This window comes from Macrotis lagotis, chromosome 4 (genome assembly GCF_037893015.1).
Source record: "Macrotis lagotis isolate mMagLag1 chromosome 4, bilby.v1.9.chrom.fasta, whole genome shotgun sequence".
Lineage (NCBI taxonomy): Eukaryota > Metazoa > Chordata > Mammalia > Peramelemorphia > Peramelidae > Macrotis > Macrotis lagotis.
Window position 1 is genome coordinate 102,300,510 of NC_133661.1, and position 16,557 is coordinate 102,317,066.

Consider the following 16,557-nt stretch of genomic DNA (forward strand, 5'->3'; position numbering starts at 1 on the left):
AATTCTATCAATAATTATAATCCATTGTAGAGGATAATAAAAGCAAAAGAAAATAAAAAAGACTGGGAAGGTTCTTCTCTTCTCTTGTTTTTCTTTTCATGGATTCAATTGTCAATAATTTGAATAAAAGATTTAAAAGAAGAGATCTGGGCGGCTAGGTGGCACAGTGAATAGAGCACCGGCCTTGGAGTCAGGAGTACCTGGGTTCAAATCCAACCTCAGACACTTAGTAATTACCTAGCTGTGTGGCCTTGGGCAAGCCACTTAACCCCATTGCCTTGAAAATCTAAAAAAAAAAAAAAAAAAAAAAGAAGAGATAAAATCTGATTTAGGGTGTCAAGAAGAGGTAGCATTTGAGTTGAATTGGGAAAGATAGGTAAGATTTCAGAAAAGTAGCAATGGGAATATTCCAGGTGGTAGTGACAGTGTGAGCAAAGGCATGGAATCAGGACAACTCAAGACATCTATATGGATTGGTGAGAATACTGGGAAAACAAGACTACAAAGATTGGTTAAGGACATGGCAAATCTTGAATGCCATATTAAAAACTTTGGGCTTTAGGTACTGGAGAGCCATGGAGGAATTCTGAGCAGAGCTCAGAATTGTGTCCAAGAATGATAACTGTTTAAACAGTAATGGATTGGAAATGAGGAAGTTGTATGACTTTGCTTAATTGTCATATCCTGAATGACTTCCCCAGTCTTCTACACACAAACATGCTCACACCCATACCCAAACCCACATACACTACCCCATCCCCCACCCCCAAATGACCAATCAGTGGAAGAGATTGTGAGGGGTAGTTTGAAATTCCAGGTCCTGGTGTTCACAGAAGAAAAATGCCAGAGTGAGAAGGCTGCTATGGTAAGGTAGAGGAATTCTAGAAAGTCAGGTGAGAAGTCCATCCAGAGTTTTTTCTGGAAAACTCAAAAATTAGCTCTTTTCTAGGTTTCTTACAAATGTGAGTAAAGGCTCTGACTCCCATGAAAACAGTCAAGGTAACAATATATTTCAGATACCTTTATTTTAGTCCAGAAATCGCAAAACAGTATAAAGGAAAAACACGAACCCATAAGCAGTTGATACAATTCTTCCCTTTCTGGTAAGTCTTATCTTTTATCCTAAGGATCAATGTAATCCTCTAGCCTTATAGTACTAACCTCAGGCTCAAAAAAACAAAAGATGCCCAAATTCACAGAATCTTTCCCAAATGATCATATGAACTAGTTTTGCCCAACCTGTGGGTAGAGCATTCCAAATTCATATTGGTCTGAGCCTCCACAGTCAGACTAATGATATCATTTTGGTCCTCTTTAAGAATGAAGGTCAATAATCAAGCAACCACCAGCTAACCTCAGAATTAGGACTGCCTCCCACCTGCTTTTTTTTTTTTTTTTTAAGGGAAATAAACTTGGGGTTGCTGGAGAGGGAGCCAGGTGAATTTTTATCTCTTTTCCAAGGCTCTATCCAGGCCTCTTGCCAGAATCTATCATCTGAAAGTTTAAACTCTTCCAAGAAAAGAAATGAACTTGGAACTATTAGAAAGGTCCTTCTTATCAAACTGGGAGTGTCCGAATAAAAATGGCAGCAACAAAGGGTGAAAATTTTTTTTTCCTCTGCTTCATGATTTAATACTCTTGTTGCTCCAACAGCTTTAGAATCATCCTCATTTCTCAGCTAGAGAAGTCTTGGCATTTTTCTGAAGCAAATTATCTGTTACTTAATTTTAATTGAAAACTGGGAAATATGTACCCATTCACAGGATGTAGGTGAGATTGATTAGAATCTCATGGAATGCAATGAGTCAATTTGTGGTTTTATGACTTTTCTGAGAAGTGAAATAGTTCTCTTTCTAGTTTTGTGATCTGAGTATTTTTACCTAGGATCCAGACCCTTTTACTAATATCTAAGCACAAGGTACATTTTGAGGTTCTCAGGGGAAATTCTGGGACCTAATAAGTCTGAGATATGAATGGAGAGCAATTGATTTCTGGTATGTGTAAACCTAGAGGTCAGGATGTGGAGTTCTATAATACATAGAGAAACCTAAGATGCTGTGTTAGATTTTTCTTTTGTTTGTTTTTAGATTTTTCAAGGCAGCGGGGTTAAGTGGCTTGCCCAAGGCCACACAGCTAGGTAATTATTAAGTGTCTGAGGTCAGACTTGAACTCAGGTACTCCTGACTCCAGGTGCTCTATCTACTGCATCACCTAGCCGCCCCTGTGTTAGATTTTTCAGAAATTATGATGCCATTGTAGGTAAATTCATTTCTTTCCATTTGTCTTATCTTAAGAAATTCTCTCTCTTTTTAGGAATCACAGGACAAATCAGGATAGATGAGTTTGGAGAGAGGCAAGTGGATTACTTTGTCCACATCCTAAAGAAAACTGGAGACTCTTCTACTTTCATTTCTTTTCTTCATTATGACAGCCTTAGGAAAATAATCAGGTATAAGATGCATTATTTCTGAACTATGAGCTCTCACTGAGTAGAAACTCTAGGATGGGAACAGCTACTGTTACTTATAGAAGGGATAGATAGCTTGAGACTGGGCCATTTTCTAAACTGACTTAGGAACTTATTGCATCCCAACAGAACTACTCTAATTCACATCAAGTTGGTAATTGAATGTACAATACAATTTTATCACCTTACTAAGCTCATTGGAATTTGTTGTCATATTTTAAATAGTGTATTTTTGGCCCTTAAAAATATTACATTTTTGAGGGTACTGTTCTAAAATTTAAGGTACTATATTTAGCTTGGAACTTTTTAAGCAACTTTTTTTTTTTTGAGAAAGGCAAAGAGCATGCTCACCTCATCCTAAATATTTTATATATAGGAGGACCCTGAATCATACACAGAGTTTGACTCTGAAACAGGACTGAATGGACACTTTCCTAAGTTTCTGTATTGAAACTGAGTCTTAAGATAGTCTGGGGATACACATATATAAGATTCATGAGTTTATCATAGTAATTAAAAATCCTTATTTCTGTTCCCTTCTCAAACTTGCCCCCCTCCCCACTATATTTAGTTTAAATTATTGAAAGTTTTCTTTTCTTTTCTTTTAAGGTTTTTTGCAAGGCAATGGGGTTAAATGGCTTGCCCAAGCCCACGCAGCTAGGTAATTATTAACTGTCTGAGGCTGGATTTGAACTCAGGTCCTCTTGCTCTATCCACTGTACCACCTAGCCACCCCCAATTATTGAAAGTTTTCAATTCTTTCCTGATAATTTTTTTCCTTTAGTAATTTGGAGAGTCTACTTTCTCATGGAGGACCCCAAATTTAGTAGAAGAAGCTGTTTAGTAGAGATTGAAATAGCTCTGATCTAAGAATGAGAATATTTGGGTTCACATATTATCTATATATGATGTTGAACAAGTTACTTTCCTTCTCTAGGCCTCTGTGATCCTCTCTGTAAAATCCAGCACCTCAGGGGCAGCTAGGTGGTGTAGTGGATAGAGCAAGAGGACCTGAGTTCAAATTTGAACTCAGACACTTAATAATTACTTAGCTGCATGACCTTAGGCAAGTCACTTAAACCCATTGCCTTAAATAAATAAAAAAAAGAAAATCTGACAGCTAGACTACATCAGTGGTGTCAAATTGAAATAGAAATGGGGACATTAATCCTTACATACAGTTCTCTATAGGCTGCAAATTGACCTAGTTTTAAAATGTGATGCTATCTATATTTTATTGTATTTTTATTTATTTTGTTAAATAGGTCCCAATTACATTTTAATTTGATTCTGACCATGATACTGCTGCAATGTGGTCCACAGTTTCCTCCGGAATCCAAGGTTCAGTGATTTAAGATTGATGCCAAGGGAAAGAATGACACCAGTATAACAGATTTTCTGCATTCTAGTGAGAAATTCAGGGAGGGAGAAGGCATTATCTGTTGTTTCATGGCTTTTGGTATTTTTAAAATATTGAAGTCACTCCCTGTGTAATCTGCCCTCAACATTTGTGTTCTGGATTTCCTCTATATGTCTTTTTTTCCCATTGAATTGTGTATATATATTTACAAGAAAATATGTTCTAGATTTCTGGAGAAACTATTTTATTGATACTTTTTTAACTCTATTTACTATTTCATTAAATGTCGTTAAAAATATTACAGATGCCCTAGAATAAATGTATCAAAAAACACCTTTGGACTTTAATTTGATTTCCATAAAGTTTTTGCAAATTAAAAAAACCTATATTATAGTATACTTGTTTTTTTTGTAATCATATGTAATATAATTTATGCATTTAACCACATTATTTTGAGAAGGGACACTAATATTTTTAGAGATTGCCAAAGGAGTCCATGATTCAAAAAATATTTGCTCTAAATGGAAATTTGTTTATTAAATCTGTGAAATTTATGAATTACATTTTCCCCTAAGGGAATCCCTCCTCCAAACTTCTCTGAGCTAAAGGCCCCCTTATCTTCCCAGTATCATAACTCTGGAGAGCCCTTTGTCTCCTCCTTTTCTTTGTCTCCTCATAGTCAATCACTTGTCAAGTCTTACTGATTCTATTCCTTTTCCTCAACATTTGTCCTTTCCCCTCATCTCTTCCCTTCACTGTCCCTTTCTGTCCTTTCCAATTTTTCAGCATGCATCAATCAAAATAATCTTTATAAGGGCCACCTCCCTGATATTGCAATATTCTTTAAGAACAAAGGACAAATAACAACAACAAAGAACAAGTCAGTTCATGTCACATACCTCTGCTCTCCTACCCTCTCAACTTTCAATGCTTCTCTTTTCTGTTCTTTTCTCTTCCTTCCTTCCCTCCCTCCCTCCCTGCGTCTCCTTTCTTGCTTTCTTTCTTCCTTCCTCCCTCTCTCTTGTTTTCTTTCTTAATTTCTCTTTCTTTCTCTCTCTCTTTCTTTCTTTCTTTCTTTCTTTCTTTCTTTCTTTCTTTCCTTCCTTCCTTCCTTCCTTCTTTCTTTCTTTCTTTCTTCCTCTCTTCCTTTCTTCCTCCCTCCCTTTCTTTCTTTCTTTCTTTTTTCTTTCTGAAGCCATTTCTCAAGCTTAGAATTTACTTCATTTTAGTTTCCTTCCAAACTCAGCTCAAGTACCATCTTCCCTGGGCCCCACAGTTGTTTTGTAGTCTCTCCCTCCTCAAATAACCTTGTATTTACTTCTCTATGTACCTTTTTTTACTTATCCATCTCCACCCCTACCCTACCTCCAGTAAAATGTAAGTTCCTAAAGGTCTCACTTGAAGAACTGAGATTTATTCAGAGACTCTAGGAAGTGGTTCATAAATCAAGATGTTGGTTCATTTGGTCTTTCTGCCCCAAGGAATGAAAAGTCTGAGTAGGCACTGACACTCTGCTCTGTGTTTCCCTACTAGCCCCACAGGAAACTTCTCTAAAGGCAGCTGGCCCCATGGTTATCTTCCCAAAGACAAACCTGACTGTGGCTTTTCTAATGAATACTGTCAAACTACATTTGTAAGTAAGTATCTTCGCTCTTTGAGAAGCAAGAGTGCAGTTCTGATAGAATGGGAACCAGAAAACAACAGTGCTGAGGCAAATATAAATTTCTGCATTCTAAAGGAGGTGGGGGGGGGGGGTTCTTTGAGGAGAGACCTTGGTGTATAAGATCCTGTGGCAAGGAAGTAGAGTTTCTGAAAAGTAAGAGTAAGAGTGCCCAGTAGAGTAAGAATTTATCTTGTAGAGATTAGAGGAGGAAATGAGTTTCCTATTTTAATTATTTTTACAAATTAATTGCTAAATTTAGATGTGAAAAGAGAATAAGTACTAATTCCACTTCTAAATATTGGTATTTTAGTGCACCCCACCTTAGTTATGATACTGGAAAAGGAATTCATACCTTCTGAGGTTGATGTGATCAGGAGCCTTCATCTTGATTGAATCATTTTTTTTTAAGGAAGCTTACTCTCCAGATAGCTGAAGCCCAGTATGGAACTCTTGTTGTCCCTTCATTCTTAAAGAGAGTATTGAATTCGCTTTGAAAGTTAATTCTTCTCAGAAAAGTTTTTTTTTTATTCCACCCCTCTCAGTTTATTTGACAGGAAAAGTTAACAAATACACCTAGAGACAAGAAGAAATCATATCAAGCCAGGAATTTCAGATGAATAATTCTGGAGAATTTTCTGGCTATTAGTATTTTTTTTCCACAGAATTTTAGCACCTATATGATTTTAAACCAAGAGATCATTGGATTTGTTCAAATATGTGCAATAATATGAGCTGAGCTAACCATATGCTTTTTGAAGTAGTCATGCAATATTTAGGGTGTGATATCAATTACTTTAGCAATTTCCTTCTCCCTCAGTTAAGCTTAAAATCCTTGAAGTGCAAATAAATAAATCATTCTGTCATTTGAGCAAATCTGTATAGATACAACACATTGACTCTGATATTTACTATGTACTTGGAAAATCACCTGATACCTCTGACCTTCTGTTTCCTCATCATTCAAATAAAAAAAAAACCAACCCAAAAAGCAAAGCAAAAATCTTATGCTATCTACTACCCATGAATTACATTGTTATCATGAATATGAGTTAATATCACTAATCATAATTCACACAAAAATACAAGCACAATCTTTCCTGAGAACAAACAGGTTTTACTATGAAGGATATAAGAATGTGCTCTAAGGATGCTAAAAGGATGTGAGTGCAATGAAGAAGGAACTTGGAGAAAATAGAGACTGGAAATACACTGTAGATGATTTTTTTCCCCATTTCACAATCTTTAACTGGATCTGTTTCTAAATATGAACTAAATTTACAATTTCTTAAGAACAGGAAATCTATCTCATCACTTACTTATTGTAACTTGGTGTACTATCCCTTGAAATCTCTTCAACATATTTTCTTAGAAATTCAATAGTCTTCATTGCATGAAGACTCCTTGTTACTGGAGGTATTGAAGAAGTTAAATTGGCACACTTGAGGGAATGTAATAGAAAGAATATCTGTGATAAGGTGGGAATGGGGGCAGAGAAGACAACCTTTGAGTCCCCTCCAACTCCAATAATCTATGTAATAAGTAACAAATTATTCCCCATTATTCCCAGTGCTTTGCACTTAATAAATGTTTATTGATGGTTCCATTACTTATGTCACTGTATGTGAATATTCTACTGTCTAAGTGTCTGCTTAGCTATGACATTTTATAGTCCAGAGTGACTGAATATCTTTTTCATCCAGGTGTCACCATGATCATTGTGATGGCCATCATCATCCTGGTAACAGTCTTTGGAGCTGCCACCATTGTATTTTTTTTAAAGATGCAGAAAAAGAACCTATTAGTACCCCATAACAGTGCTTGGTGGAAAATCAACTATGAGGATATCATCATTTTGCCCCTTAAGAAGGTACAATGGGCATGTGGGTAATTGATATATTGTTCATTTGTTACAGTCTAGGAGTATTGGATTGGCTCCAAGGCATCCGTTGAGTTTCTAGTTTTTAAATGAAACCCATGTTGATTCATTTGTAAGCAACCCCATTAAATTCCCCATGGCACCCAGTTTTCCCACCCTAGGCCATATGCTGCCAAGAAAATGAACTGTTCTCAGACTATGTCTAGTTGCTTGTTTGCTTTTTCAGGTTTATATTGACTCTTTTTGGCTCCTTGAGTCACTAGCCTTTGTTCATTAAATAACTACTACAATGTAGTAAAATTGGCTGGAAGTAATACCTAATAAGTTGGAAAAATTAAAATTTAACAAATATAAATTCTACGATGAGTTTTTAGAATTAATTGTAAAAGTATGTGACAGAGATCTAGCTTGATAGTAGTTTGTGAGAAAGACCTGCCTTCTTTTATTTATATTACATCTTTCAATATCCAGTATACTGAAAAGCATTATTGTTAACCCTGTGCACATGCCTAGTAAATATTTGTTGAGCTAAATTGATGTGAAACTCAATGTGAACTTCTAGTATGATTGATATGAGACTCAGCTTAGTCTCTATTGGTAGAATTATAGGGCCTTCATTACAAGAGGTGAAACTTTGCACTAGAAATATCACATTTGTGTATTGTGCTTAGTTCTGAGTACCAAATTTTAAGAGCTGACAAATTGAAGGCAAGTTTAAAGGACAGTGAATTGGATGGGAATAGGTCTGGAAATTGTGTCTTCTAAGGAATAATTTGAATAAACTAGAGATTTTTATCTAGAGAAAAGAAGAAATGATGGTTGGCTTAATTTAATTGAAGAACTGTCATATGGAAGAAAAATTAGACTTATTCTATGTGACTGGTGGGGCTGCAGAACTAGTACGAACAGATTGTGATACAAATTACCTGTAACTTTATCCCAGGACACCAGCTGTACAGGGGGAAGGGTCAGTGAGAGGGTGAGATTAATTCCCATGGTTTTGTACCCATGATTTGCTTCATGGGCCACTACTGTGTGTACTCCAGGATCTTTCACAATGATGCTACTCATCTTGGGTCTCAACCAAAGACTAAGGGATAGGATTACCTCTTTTCCCAGCCTGACTACATTTACCAATTAAATAGTGCCTATGTGTTGCCACAGTTTTCCAGCACCCAGTTATGACTCTGTCAAACGGCAAAAGCTCACAGAAACAGGTTTCAGTTTAATTAAAAGAAAATCTTTTCTAACAATTAGAATGGTCTAAAAATAGAATAGTTAGCCTCATGAGAGAATAAATTTCTAGTACCTGGGAGAGGAGACTTCTTGGCATTGGGTAGGAAAGTAGGCTAGATGATTCTTGCAGGTCTCTTATTCTGAGATTTTTAAAAAATTTATGTTACAATAGCCCAGTTATCTACTAGGTTCTAGAGTTGATAAAGAGAAGTATCAGACTGCATTGCACATAGCAAACATTTAACATGAATGTTTTATAAATATGTATAGATTTTATGTGTGTGTTTCTGTGTGTATTTATGTATATATACATATATATATATATATATATATATATATATATATATATATATATATCCCATAAATACTCAGAGTCCTTGAGGGAATTTCTTCTTCCATTCATCCTCCCTTCTTCCTTCCTCCCTTCCTTCCTCCCTTCCTCCCTTCCTTCCTCCCTCCCTCCCTTCCTTCCTTCCTTCCTTCCTTCCTTCCTTCCTTCCTTCCTTCCTTCCTTCCTTCCTTCCTTCCTTCTTATTTTTTTATTTTTGGTCTTCGTGCTCCTTGCTTGGCTCATAGGTAATGTTTAACAGAAGTTTGTTGATTAATTTGTTTAAACTGGATGACATCTCTCACACCCATAGTTCAGGGAAGATCTTTTCCCTGGCCCCAAGGGAACCAGGAAAGACTATTACACACTTTGCAAAATCATTTTACTACCTTGAATTCTTCCTTGCAGCAATCACAGAGAGACACACCTATGTCTAGAGGAAATGAGAGCTGTAGCTCAAGCATAATAACTTCAAGCAATCTGAATTCAGACTTCCCTGACAAGCAGGAAGATGAAGCCTTTTATACTACTGTGGGCGTTTATCAGGTATAGATTTGACCAAGTTGGTCCTGAGTTCATTTTTCTGACCTCATTCACTTTTAGCTTTTATATTTTTGTGATCCTGGGAAGGTATTCTGAATTGTATGATGCATTATATGAACTACACAACCCGTTACTTTTCCAGCAAATATTATTACTTCCATTTTATAGTTGTAATTCTAGGATAATAAAATGAGTGTTGCAAATATTTTATAGATAAAATAGAAAGAAGTGTAGTTGCTATTGAAGCAATATTCCCTCTTCAATAGTGATGAATCTTGGTGACTTCTACATTCTGAGAATATAACTTCTACCTTGATGGACCCTGTTCCTGACTACTCTTCTCAAACCTTCAAAGGGTCATCAGAACACACGTCATCAGTAGTTGAGACCTGGGACAGATAACTATACAGAATGGGGAAAAATGATACAGAGAAAAAAAATTTCTTTTTAAATTGAGGAAGAAGAGATTAGAAAGTGTAATATATTAGGTAGAGGAAAAGGAGGGAGGTAATAGACATTTTCATATAGAAAGTGTCTCAAGATCAGTGTTTCAAGCTAGTATTTTTTTATGGAAAGGGATTTAAAAATTTTTCTAGTTTATTAGATCGCTCAGATATTCATAGCAGTTGCTATACTCTTCATCAAACAAGTTATTTGTAGAATATTTGTAGAAGGAATCCTTTTCTATCTAGCTTTCATATTAAAATAGTCATATTAGTGTTTTAAAAGTATCACAGGGTGGGGACTAGGTGGGTAGTGAATAAAGCACCGGCCCTGGAGTCAGGAGTACCTTAATTCAAATCCACTCTCCGACACTTAATAATTACCTAGCTGTGTGGCCTTGGGCAAGCCACTTAACCCCATTTGCCTTACAAAAACCTAAAAAAAAAAGTGTCACTCCTCTGCTTCCAGTACTGAATTCATTTATTCAACAGCCATTTGTAAATTGCACTTTTATTTTCTCTCTCTCTTTCACACACACATATACATATATATATATGTGTGTATATCTACATACACATATAAGTCTCTATACATGTAAATTATATATATATATAAAATATATAATATATATTAGCTCGTATGATTTTTAAAGTAACTCCATTAGGCAAGAAAGGCAGGTATGATTATCCCCATTTTATAGACTGAAACTCAAAGTTCAGATAAATGAAAAGATTTGCTCAAAGTCCCATGGCTTGTAAATCCAGTACTCTTTTTCACTATATCTCCTGATTTTCCTATACTTTTTTTGGCATAGTGCTCAGAAGACAGCAATGCTTGATAGATATCTCTTGGTTACCTGATCAAGCAGTTGTTAAGGCTCAGTCTCAGTGGATGCTATCAAAATACTCTGAGAATGGTATGGACAAGGCTGATGCTGATTTTTAGCTATGGTTCTTTGTGTTGTTAGAGAGAGGCAAGCCTGCACAGTCCTCTGTTCTGTTGCACCTGATCTTATTCTACTGCAATGCTTCCCTCTTTCTCTTGCTCCTGGTTAAAAAAACAAAAACAAAAAACCCTTTTATCTCTCTCTGATTCCAGGGCAATCATGTTGCCATTCGATATATTGAAAACGAAAAGGAATCCTGCTTTAGGAAACCATTTGTTCTTCGAGAAATACAGCTGGTAAGACTTGACTTACTGCTCTTGATTTCATTTGGTCAATAAACATTTATTGTCTACTATGTGCCAGACAGAGTTTGTAACATTGTTGAAATTCATTCAGCCAAGAACCTTACTCATAGATTGTTAGAATGCTCAAGCAGGAAGGGATTTAGAGATTATTTTGGCCAATCCTCTTTCTTTTTATACATAATGTCAAGGATTTAGAGCTTTTGTCAGTTGAAGTCCTGAATGGTTAAGCAAATTACCTAAAAGGTCGCTAGAACTAGAACTAGGTCTCCTGTCTTCAAATTCAAGTCTTCCCCTCCCACCCACCCCCCAAAAAGAAAAATTGTACAGAGTCAATGTCTTCTTCACTACTCTTACATTGCCCAATCCTCTTTTTAGTCAAAATTGCCTCCAGGCATTATTCTCACTTAATTTGGTTTGGAGCTGCTGTGATCAGGGAAGAAAGAAGCCTGCCTCAGTTATTGGTTTATGTTCCTAGGCCATTGACTGTTCTGTCCCTATAGGCACAGTCATATCTGGGGTCTGCCTGTATCAGCAGTCCTTAGATTTCCCCAGCAGTTCAGAAACAACTGAGTCTAGCACCTAAATAGCATGGTGAGGTTCACTTTACAAAAGCAAGAATAATTAGTTAAAATAGGAAGCTATTAGACAGCTTCCAGGTGAAACCAGGTGAACTCCAAAGCCTATCCTTTCCCTGATTCCACACCTGTCCTCCACCCTATCATATACACAGTACATCTTTCATGGAGTAATCAGCTGGCATCTCTTCACATGCCCAAATAATATTTTTTTTCTTGAGTGTTTGGTTTTTTTTTGGTGCATTTTGTACTCCTTGTTTTAAGTGGCCTTTATAATGGAAGTCAAAATTGCTAGTTATATTATTGACTTTCATTATTGAGTCTCTAGTCTCTGATCTCCAGTTTTAGATCCCCTTTGCTTTATCAATGATATTTTTTTAGGTTGTTTTTTTTTTTGTTTTGCAAGGCAAATGGGGTTAAATGGCTTGCCCAAAGCCACACAGCTAGGCAATTATTATTAAGTATCTGAGGTCAGATTTGAACCCAGGTACTCCTGACTCCACGGCCGGTGCTCTATCCACTGTACCACCTAGCTGCCCTTATCAATGATATTTTAAAGACTTCTTTCTGATTCCCTGCTACCTGTTTTGGTTCTTTCTTGATTACTATGTATTCTAAAGATTATCTGGGCTACTCTTCCTTCTCTCTTTCCTTTTTTCCTTCCCTTCCTCCCTTCTTTTCTTCCTCCCTCCCTTTTCTTCTTTCTTTTTTTCCAGTTCTAGCATCTATGGTAGACCTTTCTTTATCTCATCTTTCACACATATCAAGCCCTGGTCCCCTCCTCACCCAGTCCTGGCCCCTCACCCTACATCTATACCAAAGTTTGTCAAACTATTCTCTCTCACGACGCTGCCAGGAATTAGGGTTACATTAAGAGTAAGTTTTATATAATTCAAGGGAGATATACCCCTACACACACGTAATTTCAAGACTAAGCTTCATACACTTTGTAGCACACCTAGAAGTCCATGGCACATTTGCAGGCTGTGACATGCACTTTGAGAATCACTAGCTTTATACACTGATGCTTAACAACAAAAGTATTGTCAAACAACATAGCTGTGAAATATTACAGAAAGTCAAACATGATAGATTTTTTGTTTATAATTGACATGATTCTATTTGTTAAATAAAAACAAAAATCACTGAAACAAATGAGAGGGGCAAAGAAAGGCCATGGAATCAGTCCATTTTCCTGTTTCTAGTCTATATGATTACTGAATAAATACCAAGGAAATGGTGCCTACTTTTGTTTGCTAGAAGAGGTCTTCACCCTCTTCTTAAGTAACTCATGCTAAGCAATAGTAGAAAAAGCATCAAACTTGGAGTTGTAGAACCCGATTGCTAATTTGCTTATGAAGTGGTAAGTAATTGCAAGTAATCACTTGACCTTTCTTGTTGTCCATTTCTTTACCTATTGCTGTTTCTGTTATAACTGTCTCTTCATGATCCCTATTTGGGATTTTATTGGCAAAGATACTGGATTGCTTTGCCCTTTCCTTTTGCAGCTATTTTACAGATGAGGAAACTGAGGCAAAAAGGGTTAAATGATTTTCCATGATTACATAGCATAGTCAGTAAGTGTCTGAGGTCAGACTTGAACTCAGGAAGAGGAGTCTTCCTGATTTTAGGTCTGGTACTCTATCCACTGTGCTATGAGCTGCCCTATCTGTAAAATGGGAATAATTATATTTATATTGCCAGCTCATATGCTTATTGTGAAGAGAGTATCTGGTAAATAAGGTGACATGTAAATGTAATGTGCTGCTATCATTTATTTATTATATATTCTGTATGTCCAATGTAACCTCCCCTAAGGTTAACATTTCTTTGTTTTCAGATGTGTGAGTTGAAACATGAAAATATAGTTCCCTTCTTTGGTGTTTGCAGCGAGCCACCCAATATCTGTCTTGTCATTCAGTACTGCAGGAAAGGAAGTTTGAAGGTGAGATAACCATGGTCCTTTGATGGGAATTAATAGCTTCTAGCAAAGAAGATTCTCAGGCCAGGTCATGTTAGGTTTCTCTCTCTCTCTCTCTCTCTGTCTCTCTCTCTGTCTCTCTCTCTCTCTCTCTCTTTCTCTTTCTTCTCTCTGTCTCTCTGATTCTATTTGACTCCTTTCCTCCTTTCTCCTTCCTTCCTTCTCTTTTCCCCTCCCTTCCCTTTAAGGGATAATTGATAGTAGGTAATAAGTAATAGAGATAAATGCTAAGTACTTTTTCCAGTATGTTTTTATCTCTTTCTCTTGGATGGAATCATAGAATTAGAGTTATCTGTTTAGTTATCTACATGAGTCAAATTAAAAGGTTAACTGCCAAAGCCCTGATTCCTTTGTTAGGTCTAGAAATAGCCTGAATTTGGTTTCATCTTTGGGGGAAGGTGTCACAGCCAATTCATAATTTCTTGCCAATGTCCATAACATATGTACATTCTAGGAATGAGAAAGTCTTTAAAATTAAAAATGACATAATCTCATAATTTTTCATTCCCCAAGAAAGCTTCTGATTCCAGATTAAGAATTAAAATAACAGTTCATCTTTATGTGGTATTTTATCATTTATTAAGATTTTCCTCACAATAACACAGTAACCTTTTTTCACAATGTTTAGTGGGGGGGGTGTATTACTTTTATCATTTTATAGATGAGTAAAATGACATTCAAAGTGGTTAAATGATATGATCATACTCATATAGTTAGTCGGTCTCAGGTTATAATACTAATTGGTCTCAAAATGAAATTTTATTCCTTGTAACTTCAAAAGCAGTACTTATTTGTTCTATATTATAATGACTATTAAAAAGAAAATATTTCAAAGAGCCAGATTCTGCCCCTGCTCACTCAGATTTTATATGCATATATAGATGTACATATTTTGTGTATGCATAAAGGCATTATAAATGTATATGCATCTACCTAAATGTACAGAGAACCATATTGGATATATGTCCTAGAATATAAGACCTTTCACTTTGTTTCCAAAATGAAGCACAGTATAATGTTGTCTTGAATAATTGTGTCTTTCAGGATATTCTAAGAAATTCTGACATTGAATTGGATTGGATATTCAAGCTGTCTTTTGCATATGACATAGTCAATGTGAGTATCAGGAAGACCTTTGTGTTTAACAAAGATGATAAAGGACAATTATGACTAAGACATTCTATGCATATGAATATATTTTATAAATGAATAAATTATATGAATATATATATATAAATTTTATAAATAAATTTCTTCAGCCTTGGGTAAACACTGACTAAATGAGTATTGCGTTTTCTGTGTAAAGCATGTGCATTAACATGCAATGTGGAATTTAAATGTATGAAATGAAATTTCATTATTAAAGAAGGAATTTAGGACAACTAGAAAAATGAATGGTTCTGGGACCCATTCCCCTGTAGAGTTGGTTGACATAGTTATCTGTAATCACAATCATTTGCCTAATTATACTGAAATCCAACATAAATTGTTGAAGAGCTAACAATTTGGAAACTTGTTGCCTTTTTGTTTAAAGCTGGTAGGCTCCAGTTAAGATCATACTTATCATAAATCTTGGTCCCTTCCCTAATATGCCAAATCTTATTGCATATCTTGGGAACTTTTTCTAATGTGACATTTCACCAAAGTCATTTAGGTCCTTTATAAATTCATAAATTTTAGAATTTAAATCTAACCATGTCCTTTTACTGATGGGAAAAATATGAGAACCAGAGAAAGAAATGTTCTTCTAACTGAAACTTTCTCAGAAAATCCACTACACTTCAAAATATGAGATATTTTCTAGTAATATTTTTCCTTAGATCTGACATTTCAACCCCAAGAGTTTATTTCTTGATAAATAAATAAGCAAGCACCATCCCAGAGTCATAGAATCTGAGAGCTAGACCAAGTAATGATTTGCATGGGAATCAAATATCCTCAATGGATACTCCTTTTGAGGCAGCTAGTAAGAGAGTAGATTAAACATTGGGCCTGGAGTCAGGAAGAACTGAAGTCAAATATACCCTCAGACAGTTACTGGCTGTGTGACCCTGGAAGAGTCATTTCACCTCTGTTTGCCTCAGTTTCCTCAAATGTAAAATCAAAATAACATCCCAGGGTTATTGTGAGGATCAAATGAGGTAATATTTGCACAAGTACTTAGCACAAGGTCTGGTACAGTATCAATATGTATTCCCTTCCCTCTTCCCTTTAAGATCAGAGATGATATTTTCAGTTTCTTTTATATTTTTTGAACTTCACTGATACAATGTTTTCATTAATAGTTAATTAAATTAAAGAAAATTTAGTTGAATCTCCTTATTTTATAGGTGAAGAAACCGAGAGAAAGAGAAGTCAAATGGCTTCCCGAATTACCTTTTTTCTCGGATAAAATAAAAAACTTTTTTTTATTATTTTTATTTTTTACTAATATTTTATTTGCTTTGCAATTATATACAATAGTAGTTTCTACCTATCATTTTTTGTAAGGTTTTGAATTTTACAATTCTCCCCTCCCCCACCAAGGTAGTCTGATAATCTTTGCATTGTTTCCATGCTATACATTGATCGAAATTGAATGTGTTGAGAGGGAAATCATATTCTTGAGGAGAAAAACAAAAAAAAAACCTTCTTAGCCCAAATACTGCATTTAGGGATGCAGTAACAATTTGTCTCTAACTGATCTTTTCATCCTTATTTCATATAATGCTTTTTTCATGACTTTTCATGGCCTCTTTTTTTATTTCCCAAACTCTACTTTTCCATCTGCTGCCTCCATTATTCTTGCCTCATTTCATCTCTGAGGAATCTTTTTTCCTTGTTCAAAGCTCGGCTCAGGTACTTTCTCCTCCACAAAATTTTTCTGATTCCTCCAATTTTCACTGCCGCTCCC

The 16,557-nt window shown here is 35.7% G+C and overlaps 1 protein-coding gene across 1 annotated transcript in view; it reads left to right on the forward strand.

Moving 5' to 3' along the window:
* Positions 1-16,557, forward strand: part of LOC141522702 (guanylate cyclase 2G-like) — a 95,571-nt gene that overhangs the window by 25,192 nt on the left and 53,822 nt on the right. Inside the window, exons 7-13 of the mRNA XM_074236203.1 lie at positions 2,314-2,449; positions 5,361-5,464; positions 7,191-7,357; positions 9,339-9,476; positions 11,016-11,099; positions 13,524-13,628; positions 14,709-14,780. Of these exons, the coding sequence (XP_074092304.1) occupies positions 2,314-2,449; positions 5,361-5,464; positions 7,191-7,357; positions 9,339-9,476; positions 11,016-11,099; positions 13,524-13,628; positions 14,709-14,780 (806 nt within the window). The remainder of the gene's footprint in view (positions 1-2,313; positions 2,450-5,360; positions 5,465-7,190; positions 7,358-9,338; positions 9,477-11,015; positions 11,100-13,523; positions 13,629-14,708; positions 14,781-16,557) is intronic.